Source organism: Calidris pugnax, unplaced genomic scaffold (assembly GCF_001431845.1).
Source record: "Calidris pugnax isolate Ruff unplaced genomic scaffold, ASM143184v1 scaffold4, whole genome shotgun sequence".
Lineage (NCBI taxonomy): Eukaryota > Metazoa > Chordata > Aves > Charadriiformes > Scolopacidae > Calidris > Calidris pugnax.
In genome coordinates, this window is record NW_015090781.1 from 5,717,888 (window position 1) to 5,730,115 (window position 12,228).

The following is a 12,228-nucleotide window of genomic DNA, read 5'->3' on the forward strand; positions in this document are numbered from 1 at the left end:
CAACTCATATGCTAAAAAAGTGGCAGGAAACACATTTTTACCAGCAGACATTTAAAGGAATCTGCTTGGCATATATATTTTAAAGCCAGAAGGAGCCACCGGTATCTTCAGTCTGTTCTCTTCCTCACAGATGCTGCAGAATCTTTACCACTAACTCAAACAGTAGAGAGAATTATTCAGGCCAAGAACTCATGGCTGAACTAGATTGTCTCATTTGGAAAGACATTCAATCTCAATTCCAAAGGATGATGAATTTACTGCTCCACTTAGTAGGTTGTCCTCAAGGTTAATTTCCTTCTCTGTTAAAAAACACTATGTCTCTAACAGGGTATCCTGCATTTGCTTTCTGTTGTGTGGTAAATTTACTAGGTGGGTTCATAACTGTTTAGATAACTGCATTAAATAAATGCATTTCTGTTTAAAAAGTGTAATGTATTAGAATAAGAACAGAAAAGGCTTATTACAGCAGAATTTAGGGCAAAGTGTCAGAATTTTCATGCACACATGCATAGCTTTATATTTAAAATAAATTATTATTGTTTATCACTTGCATTATATTAAAACCTATGGCTCCACATGAATTTCGTGTTGACAGGCACTTTGTATTATAAGAAACTGGAGCCATGTCAGAGAATACAGTCAAATCAAATGGCAGAGAAGAGAAGAGAAAGGTGAGTCATCTACAGAAAAGCAAATGAAGTTGCTCAATACCACAGAGATCAGTGGAGGACCTAGTGATATGGAGCAAATTTCTTTAGTCCTAATCCAGTGGACTGTCTGACTGATGGAAAGGAAAAAAGCTACTTTTTCATGGAAGTAGGAAAACTAGAGTAATGGAGAGCACAGAAAATCTTGTAGAGAAACAGCAGATCTTCCCAGAGCTACAAGTATTCATCCAAGAATCCCAAAGTAGCAAAAGAACAAGTTCTCTAGGGGTACAGAAGGCTGATGTTTATACAGCTGGATAAGCAAGGACATATTGATTTGCCTAAAGATGAGTGAGTCAGTGGTGAAGAGTGCAGTGATTACTGCTCGAGAGTCTTTCCTTCTGTTTCACTGATCACACTCCTGGCCCAGAAATGCAGCTTCCTCCCTGGACTGCCAGGCTGCCACTGTGTTCTGCTAGCTGATTTTTTTATTTTTCTTTTTTTTTTATTATTTATTGGAGGAGGAAAGAATTATAGAAATTCCTCCCACTTTTAGTTCCATTCTTTACTTAAAATTGTTACCCCAGTTTATTATGCTTAATGAGGTGTGTGGAAGACTGACAGGTACACTATGAAAGCATATTTTATGACATAGTTTGTACACTGCCTTATGGCCAATTAAAAAAAAAAAAAATACAGTCTGACAACATTACTCTTCTTACTGAGACAATGCTGAGGAACTGACTGTATGAGAAGAAAGGAAGAAAAATACTAAAAATACTAATAAAATAGCCAGATGAATGGTTTTGATGTCCTTTCATTATTCATTTTCAGTATGCTGTTTGCCACCAAATGCTAATTAGCTTGCCCAGAGATAACAAGGCATATTTGCAAAGAGTTGTGTGTGAGATGTGTCATCAGGATGCTGGCAGGTGTCTGTCCTTCAGGTCTTTACACAAACAGTGTGTACAACCCCAGCTACAAGCGTGGATGGTCTTGTGCATGACTGATATCTTGCTTAGAAACATAAGCACATGGAAAGTCTCACAAATAGGGGATAGTGTTCACAAGGCTTTTGTGTGGCCTTTTCCAACCCTGGCACAAGTGGTGGTTACCCAGAAAGGATATCTAAGCTCATGTGGAAAGTGCCACGTTGCAAAGCTTGGGACAAACACCTTTTAACGTGCAAATTTCTTACTACTTTTCATGTTCAACAACACGCGTCAAAGAGAATCAAGTTTGCTGGAAAACTGGCTTGGATGATTAGTGGTGCCCTAAATATTAACACAAATAGTGTAGAGCACTGCAGGAGTAATGCCACAGGGAAAGGGGGAGTTATTCACATAGGCTAATGTTAGCTTCATGCAAACTAGCTCCCTGGTTTTGTCTGTAGTCTGTCAAAAGAGATAGGCTTTTTCCAGAGGATGATTCAAAGTGGCTAATGCTTACCACTCTAGAAAAGCTTTTTTTCCTCTCCATTAATTTTAGATGGGATTAGCCTCACTCAGCTAATATTAGCCCAACTGAATAGTCCTCTAGATGTTGTCAGCAGTGTGGAAAAAAAAACAACCCATCTCAATATGATGTTGCTTGATGTTAACAACATTTTTTTTTAAAAGCCTATGGTGCATTTTCTGATAAAATAAATCTGGATTTTATTCCCCGTTCTCTGGAGGCAGTGACTGTTACCATTGGAATTGGGAGGGTGTAACTAGAAACAGAAAAAGTTATGTTAAAAAGAACCTCTGGAGGTCCCTGGTCTGACTGTTTTCCAAGCACAGTCACCCTCAAAGTTAGATCCTAATGCAGTGAAATGAAAGATTATAGAATTATTAATTGCACCCATAATAGTTTATCACATCTTGAAGAGTGAATACTGGCTACATCTACGGCAGATACTCTACCATCAGATCCAAGCATTAGACCAAATACAAAGATAGATGGGGATGAAGGTACTTTTAAGAGTTGGCCTGTTCTATCCCGATTCTAACCAGTTCCTCTGTCATCCCTGATATATGAACACCTTTCTCTTCTGCTTGAATGCCTGAGGAGTGGACCTCCTTTATTGTAGGAAACTGGAGAAGATGAAATAGTTTGATGACAAAAGATATGCTGTACCACATGCAACAGAATCCTGGTTTGTTAAACTTCAGCACTTCAGCTATAGACTCCAATGTCAGTCCCTACCTCACTGATCTACAGCATGACATACATGGTAAATAAAGGCATGCAGATGGAAGCAGATACTTGGGAAAAGCCAAAATGAAAAACGAAAAAAAAAAAGAAAAAAAAAAAGAAACTTAAACTTCTTCATTTACTACTGCTGTGTTGACAGAGTTCCTTTATTCTGGGATGCCTTGCTTTTCAAGAGTTCATTTAAAATGAGAGAGAAGAAGCAAGAACAATAACTCCATTTTAAACCAGCCTTTTTCAGCCTCTGTTGCTGCCTTTCAGTGCTTGAGTGCCTTTGCACATTTATTCCCAAGCAATTACGAGCCTGTATTTCGCCCACCTGACTTCTGTTTCCCAATTTCACCTGTATTTTGTCTCTCCAAATAGCTCTGTTATTCATGGCTGATTACTAACCATTCCTCTGTGTGCCTGACCCATCTGAATAGCAGAAGATGTCTCCACGTGAAGTAGAGGCTTTTACATCCCACCTTCTGATTACACAGCAAACCACTTTTGAAGATTACACAGTAATACATAAGCAATACTCCCCTAAAATACAGACCTTCATCCTTCAAGCCAGCTGATTAAACCCACGAGGGCTCACATTTACAAGACCTTCAACAAGCTTTTGCCTCACAAGCAATGCTTTACTGTGGCTGAAGTTTCCTCCTGATTTTTAACTCCTCTCATACAGAAAATGCAGTAGTTCTGCAATCACGTGGTAAGAATCACCCATGGAACAACTCTACTTTCAGCCAGAAGAATGAGTGCAATCATGAAGCAATTAGTGCAGGCGGCAGATGGTTTGCTGCTCTTTTTTTTTCTCAAGACTGGCAGGAAAAAGTCATGGCTGAATAAGGGACTGGTCTGTCAGCAGTGGAAATTCAAGTCTGCAGCCCAAGGCAGCGACACAGGGGAGGGATTTGTGAACAAAAGCAACTGAGTCACTGAAGCTTAATGAGTTACTGCTTGTCAGCTGAACCCCAGCAATTAACCATGTTCACCCCCACAAAACACCCAAGAAAATGGGACATAAAATTACTTCGGTTAACACAGATTTCCCCAGCATTGGCTAAATCCCTATTCAACCAAACAAAAAAGATCTGTAGTACTTATCACAGTGATAGAGTCAGCAGGCTGTGAAGAGATTTAAGGATGATGCAATGTGACCCATTTCCTGTTCATTACAACTGAGCAATGAGAGGCACGCACTAACTGTTGGCTTTGCCCTCATCAGTCCTGAGTTGGATGGACAACTTTTGAGAAATAAAACAGTCCAGATCCAAAGTGATTCCCCATCTCTCCAGCTTTTGCTCTATTCACCATCTGATTCTCCTGGTCCCACCTGCTGCAATGACAAAATGCAAATGGACGGACAGATGACATGGCTGGCTAGAAGGACGTAAACATGTTTTCTAGTTGATTCTCACCTCCCTCCTGACTGTCAACACCAAAATAAAATGACCGTGACAATCCTAACTGGTCAAAATCCAACTTACTCCTTTCAGCTCTCATTCACCAAACCTTCACAGCCTCTTCAGTCCGTGGCATCAAAGTCAGTGATATCAAAATGTAAATTCCCTACCATGCAGATACGTCTCCCTTGCTTCCTTGGGTGACTCTTAGTCAGTGTGCACACAGTGCTTGGAATCCAAGGAGTAATGGTGTCTGTTTCCTTAAAACTGGCTTTAACATGAGGTAGCAAAATAGCAAAACAGCATTGTCATTTGTTCCAAACTACCCCGTAGCTCCCATTGCCATTATCTAAATACCTGCAGGACCTCTAAATTACTAGGAGAAAATTCTGCCTTTGGATATACAAGCATGAAACCAATGGGAATAATTTACATTTAGCCACAGGCTGAACTTGACCTTTAGTTTGAATACGTTTAATTTTTAGTCCAAGCTGAATAATACTCTTTGCCTATTGGTTACCCTCCTTGTTCTTGGATAAAGCTTGTTGCAGTCAGAAAATGTGCCCATTAGGCTTTAAAGTAGAAAGCAGGCCTGTGACTCATACCAATACGGAGTGTTTTTAAAATTCTATTTTAGAGTTAATTGGTACTGATCTACAGACTTTGTGCTACATGATTTTTTTTCTTGCAACTACGGTATTGAGTTACCAAGTTATCCAATTTGCTAATCAATGCCATAACACAAAGAGAATTTACTGTATAGCCTGCACCCTCCCACTCAAAACATCCCATATGTACAACTCCAACACCAACCCTATAAATCGAGGTTAATGCACACAAGGGCCCTTCATTCTTATATCTGGACTGGTTTTTAGTATTCTGTAGAAGAAGAGTGTGAGTTTCCTGTGAAATAGGGACATATTTGCTAGTAGCCATTTACCATATGAGTTTTAGCTGTATGGACTCTAATTCAGAATTATTTCCTGAGCAGGCTGACTACTAAGACAGCTGAAATTCATTTTCTACTATAACCTAATTTTATTTGACAATTTTACCACTGAAAGTTTCATTGATCTTCATGTAATAAATTTCCTATTACCAACACACAGTCACTTTCATTCCAAAGGGTCCTAAAAGACAGCAGAGACCAGAATCTGTTCAGTTTCATGTCAGTCCAGAGAATTCAATAGCCACAGGGGAAAGGAAACATTTTGACCTTGTCTAATTACATACTGAACACCCAGAAATAATTTAATCTGCACCTTCCTCCGGAATAAATTATAAACATAGTACATTCTACAAAATGGTGTGAGAAAAATGAGTAAAAAAATGCAATTGACTCTACCAGAAGAATTAGGCAGGCAAGATGCCATAGTTGGAAAAGATATTAAGCTACTGGCCTGGAAGGATACTGGTTTTGAGCTTAAAGCACAGGACTAAACCTCTATTCCAAAAATCCACATAAAATCATTTTGTGACTTATTTACCTTCCTTATGCCATTATTTTTGCTGGTTGACAGTAATACTAACAACAGGCCTAATTTAGGCTAAAGTAAAATTATTTAATGTTTGTAAAATGAATTCAAATACATAGATAAAAAAATTAGAATTCAAATTTTTATTCAATTAATGTATAGCTTGAACAATTCAGTCCTTTGGCATTTCCAAAGACTGTCCTGGTATCACCCCAAAGACTGTCCTGAATGCTCTGCAGCAGTTATGTAGAGAAATGGAGAAATCTTAACCTGTTCCTAAGCAGACAAAGCGAAATGCAGCCAACAATTCTTACCTTCTGATCTTGGCTGTATGCTAAGATCCAATCTTCCTGCTTGGGGTGGAAGAGCAGACTATGGATGTAGAAGTTCAAACGGTATTTTTGATAGGTGGCCCCTTCATCAGAACTGATTAATAAGCTGCTCTCGACTTCCGGATCAGTCAGTAGCATAATCTACATAGAAGGGAAAAATGAAAATACAGTGATGAAGGGGAGTCAGATGGAAAAATAAGAAAGCAGTTAGGAACTTTAGAGAAGTTTATTAAATATGTCTATTTCAAAGTGTTTCAATGTAATATTAAAACTAACCATTTCCAGTAAGAAACACAGTATATTTCAGCTATGTATATAAACATTACATATGATCAAATAGAGAGAACGACTTTACCACTAGTTAAAACAGACCTAAATGAAGCTATGCTAGGTTATCAGAAAAATCAAACCTGACATTTGTAACATCAGAGTGCAAACTTACTAAGTTACCAAACCGCCACAGTGGGCTAACTAGGGTCTTCATGAATGAGCTGTTGGAATGGCAGACAAAAGGTTAGGTGTTACGGTAAAAAGAGAGACACTCATAAAATGATGTCTAATGATGAACTTTGTTAGACTCCGGCAGAATTTTCAAAGATGACAGTTTCATTGCCTGAAATGTTATAACCTGGCTGCCTGCAAGAAGCAATCTTGCTTTGGCAGGAGGACACATTTGATAATGTTCTTTCCAACTCCAGTTTCTGTGGTGCTGTGAATTACAGATTCGGTAGTGTATCAAAAATAACCTTTGCATAGCAAAGTTGCTTTCTAGCTTTGTCCAAGAGTGTTAGTTCAGGAGTGACAGAAGATATACAGCTTGCAGTTATAGTAGCTACTTCTCTGCATTAACTGTGGTATTAATTGGTCTGCATTGCTGATGAATCAGAGAGAATAATGACATACTCCTGTCGTGTGTCTCTGCATGAGAAAATGTTTGAGTGGTAGAAAGAGATCATTTCAGTATTTCAGCAACAACAAAGTAATACCCCTAAGGGATGGGAATAAGGCACCATGAATGACAAACATGAAAAGTTCTTAAGAATATTAGCCTGGGAAGGTATTAAAACCTTGAATCATTAGCATTTTTATTTTTTTTTTTTTTAAGTACTGGTGCTGCTGTTGCTTTGTAAATGGCAAACATTGAACTGTTCTTAGACAAGCTTGAAATGAAAGGATCCACATCTGACGTTCCTCAGAGCAAATTCCTGTCTGGGTCTGAGCACTACAAAAATCACACACTCCATTTCCCCTTCTTTCTTTCATTTAGTCAAGCAGAGTTAGATATAACTTAACTCACTCCCTACGAATGACAGGGCATCGTAAGTCTTGACAGACACCAGGTGCTAAAGAACTATTTGTATATGAAGGTGTAACTACACGTATAATCTAGGCAGGGAATGTCCTTCATTATTGGGTAACTGCCAGAGGTTTTCCTCTGTCTCTAGAGAACCCCTTGGTAGCATAACAATTTGGTCAGGGACTTGGAAGGTTGGGGTTCTCCAAAATCCCCAAACCATAATATCCCAAGTGATCTTAGACCAGTTACATTATCACACTGTATCTCAAACATAAAATAGGGTAATGTCTCCATTGTAGCATAACATTACAGTCTCCTTTTGTATCTCTGATTTACTTCTGAAATCTTGTGATGAAAACATGCACTATTAGAATTAAATATTGTTATTTTCATTTAACATTTTCAAATACATCAAGCATGCCACTGATGTGATTTCTAAACTGAAGACTGCATGATAGAAGCTACACAGAAAGCATTAATAATCAATATGTCAATATATAGATCACCTACTGTCACTAAGTAGCCTATCCAGCTTCTGAAGCCAAAAATTAAGTTGTCGTGTTTATCAGTCAGTTCTTTTTTCTTATCAGTCTAATTCCTGGGACAATGTCCCTGTGGTTAACATTTATCAATTCAGTACTATGATTCAGGCATTATGATTTTCCTATTTTTATGACTTCCTTCTTGAGTGGATTTTGTTTATGTTGGTATTTGAAAATATCACAGCACAGCATTAATTTGGACTATAGTAACTAGAGCAGAAATAAGCATAAATCAATGGGCTTGATCCAAGCTCCCTGAAGTTAATAAGACTCTTGTCATTGACTTTGGATTGTGCCTCTAAGGCAAGTTGTTAATCAAGATCCACTCCAGTCTCATGTATTTCCTTCTACCTGCACAAGGAACTCATCTGACCTCCTCACTGTCATATCCAAGCACATCACCACCTTAACACATTTGCTGTCAGGCCACTCCTCTGAAGTGTGAAAGCGCTCTTATCTCCATTTCTTAGAAAGGGAATTGAGGGACAAACTTGAGGCACTGAAGCACCTAATTCCTCATTCAATCAATAAAAGTTAAGTGCCTAAGCAGACTTGCCAGCGCTGCTGACTTTGGCTGCTAACTACCACCCTGGGCGATTACTACTGTGTTTTCAGTTATCTACAGTCTCCATGAGCCTCAGCTGGTGCATTGCAATAACCAGCCATTCTGTACACACGAAGTGTTTCAGGACACATCCGTTTTGCTACATATGCCAATAGCAAGAGTGTTTTAGATGTGGCAGAGCTGTGCAGATCTGCTGCAGATTTACACAAGGGCATGCTGAGACAGGGGAGGGAGTTGACAAATGACCCTCCAATCATTAGTCAGATTACTAACTATGAGACCAACTTTCAGCAATGCCTGCTCCACCGTTGTATCCTGGCATTGCCAATCTTTTTGCACAGATGCCATCAAAAAAAACAAGCTAGAGTTCACTAAGCAGTCACTACTCACATCACAGTTAGCACTGTTTCTTACAAGATAAGAAAAGCAAATGTAATTACAACATATCTGCATATAAATAAACAGAATTACAAGCCCAGAAGATAGCATTTATTGGATAAGAAGCAAAAATTTATATCTGCATGAAAAAAATCTGTCAAAAGAGCAAAATGCTCAGCAATCTACATGAACCTTTCCGATCAGGAGTGCGCTTCTGAAACGAATCCCGCAAATGTTCTGGGGAAATCTCTATAGCAAATCTTTACATACTATATTCTGGCTCAAACCACAGTGATCTTGGAGCACAGGACCTGAATTCCTTTTCAAGGAAACAAAACCAGAATAAATATTTCAGGAGTGCATCTGATGTGCTCCGACCACCACTGCATGTTTAGCTCAGAGTAGCAGGGTAGTGCTGAAGTAAGACCCTCTGCCTCCAAAATGCCCACACTGCAGACAGACATCACCTCAACATCAACCATTTCATTCTACAAGTCACTTCCACTCAGCTGCCCTACATGCTCATGTAGTTGGAGCCACATTAGTTTAGTTTTATTGCCTAAGTTGCCTGGAACATAAACGAGAAAGGAGGGAAAGTACAATTAATTTAAATGTTTTTTGTTGTTGCAGCACATAAAATACAGAGAAAATAGATTTTAGATTTTTCTTTTAAATAAATGAAGCCATTTTCTACTTTGAAGTAGTCTTACACATTGAGTTGATGCAGTTGCTTATACACAAAATAAAAGCAGACACAAACACACCCAACGGGCAAAGCATAGAAATGAAACCAGTTACAATAACAAAGTAAATCTAAATTTAGAAGTCATAAACTTTAATATCTAAGACTATCTAAGATAACAAATTAGAAAGAAACTGTTTTTATAATTTCTGATTTCACTGCAGAAAGCATGCTGGATGTCCTTAAATATGAGCTCCTCAGAGAAGAGGTCTTGCTCTGTTTCTATAGTGCTTAATACAACACATCGCTACTTTCCCAGCTAACACCGCTTTCTGAACAAGCACATTCTGGACATCACTGAGGAATCAACCTGGCTTTTGCACATGAAAATCACATCTTACATCTGTCCAAGTTCTTAGGACCAGTAGGGAAAGACAACTTAGCTGGTGAAGTCTAATAGGATTTGTGATGGGTTCCCTTGCCAAAGGATCTGGAATTGTCACAGGATAAAAATACCTTTCCATAGATTAATTAATGGTTAGAAGATCAGTACCAAAGGTTAAGGAAAAAAAATCTTTCAGTTTGAAGAATGGAAAGAAGTGTTCACTTGTAATTTCCTCAATGCTTTGTGTGGTTTAATTTATTCAATAATGATCTGGAAAGAAGGAAGGAAAGAGAGGTGATAAAGTTTGCTGATGGCAGTAAGGTTGCAGAATGATGAAAACAAAAGCCAGCTATGAAGATCTGTAAAAGGTTTTCACAATACCGAGTACTCGAGCAATAAAATGACAGGTGAAATTCTGTGATGATGTATCAAAAAAAAAAATACAGTTGGAGAAAAGCAATCGCAGCATAACAGTCACAACAACAGGCTCTAAGTAGATACTTTCTTCAGGAAAGGAATCTGGGGGTTTTAGTGAAGAGATCTGTGAAAACAGAAGCTCAGCCCTCAGATCCTATTGGAAAACCCCCATTGCAGCTGTAGGAATTATTAGGAAAGAATTAAACAGCATAACAAATAATGCTATTGGGCCAGCTTACCAGCTCGGGTGGGCTGTTCTACCAACTTCTCATGTGAAGAACTGGGCTCATCATTTTTATCTTGACATTTTTTAAACTACCTCTGATTCCACCATTATGAAATAAAGCTATTAACACAGGAGTAAAATGAGGCATACATATCTGCCACTCACTTCCAGCAAAAGCCCTTAATAAAGGGAAACCAACCTGAGAGTGCCTCTGCTCTAGTTTATTGTTGTCTTATGTTAAACAAAAACAAAGAGTGAGGATAACTCAAGACTCTACTTCTCCTCAGCTGAAGTAATTGCTCTATGTTCAGATCAGTGCCCAGCAATGATGAGAATCTGCTTACTCACAGCAGGCACAGCAAGCACATGCTGCACTTCCTGATGCTTCAGACAGATTGGGGTTTTTCTCTGTAAAAAAAGTCAATAAAATCGACACAGGCTTTCGCAACCAAATGCAAGGCACCCATTAATCATCTACTCCCTGAAAAGGGAGAAACTTGATTTGCTTTTCCTAGAAGTGACAAATGAACACAAAACATAATTATAGATCTTAAACAGTCTACACTTTTTTTCACCCTGTTTTTGGTGCTAACTCTGCTGATGGCAGATTACCCTTGACAATTACAGGGATTTTTGCTGTCCTCACAAAGAAACCCAGGAACACTTTGCAAGAGGATTCTGATTTTGCTTCTACAGATGGAATTCTGATCCTTATACAACTGCCCTGAATGCCAGGTTCAGTGGCTTAATCAAAACAAGTCTCAGCCTTCTATTTAGCTCCTCATATCTCCACTTGGTCAACTTTTCTCTAACATTTTTTTACAAAAGTGCATAGTATCACTGAAATATAACAATATGAAAAAAATTCCAAGTAAATTTCATAGATTCACCTGGTCTTTCACTCAATTCTGATGATCAACAGATCTGAATCATATCACCTGACCAAACACAGGGATGAAATGCAAATCAGGTAAAATCTGCTGAAAGAACCTTCACCCTCTCACCTACTACATGCTTCATGCATAGACCCAACACTGGTGATCCACATGGAACAAGTAGCGTTCCTCACAGGAAAACAGAAGAGTGGGGTAGAGTGAAAGAGGAAATCAGCAAGGAAGAACAGAAACACCCCACTCTTAACATCACCTACTTGAATTCCCTAAACATTTGTAATTTTTCCCCAGCTTCTTTGCATGTCAGTTACGGAATTTTAGAGAGTTGTGGGGTTTGGTTTATTTGCACAGTAACTGACTGCAAGAGCATCAGTGCCATGGAATCCCAGAATAATGAAATGTAATTTCTGTCACTTTGCATATCGCTTTTGAATTTGGATCACCACCTACAAGGCATGAAGACTGTGTAAAGATTCTCCTGGTTCTCCAGATTCAGCAATTTACACATGCATTTCAAAGCAACGTGCTCCCTTTTAAATAGTTGAACTCATTGCTTAAGCTTTTTCAAGATCTAGAATAAGAAATAAAATGAAAAAAGCCAAAGAAAGCAACTGCTTTGGCCATGACGTTCTGAAATAAATGCAACATTACTGTAACGCAAATTAGACCAACTCCTTGTACAGGACTGACTCACTGGAAGCTGTTGCAAAAGCAAATAAATTAGGGACAAAATTACCAAAAAAAATAATTCAAGCATTCATTTGGATATTAACAGAGAAAGAGGAGACTGAAGCCTTTGCAA

The 12,228-nt window shown here is 38.5% G+C and overlaps 1 protein-coding gene across 4 annotated transcripts in view; it reads right to left on the reverse strand.

Annotated features, from left to right (window-relative positions):
- LOC106898323 (VPS10 domain-containing receptor SorCS1-like) overlaps positions 1 to 12,228 on the reverse strand; it is a 296,409-nt gene that overhangs the window by 112,375 nt on the left and 171,806 nt on the right. For all 4 annotated transcript variants that reach the window (XM_014959531.1, XM_014959524.1, XM_014959514.1 and 1 more), the window contains exon 4: positions 6,024 to 6,182. In XM_014959531.1, the coding sequence (XP_014815017.1) occupies positions 6,024 to 6,182 (159 nt within the window). The remainder of the gene's footprint in view (positions 1 to 6,023; positions 6,183 to 12,228) is intronic.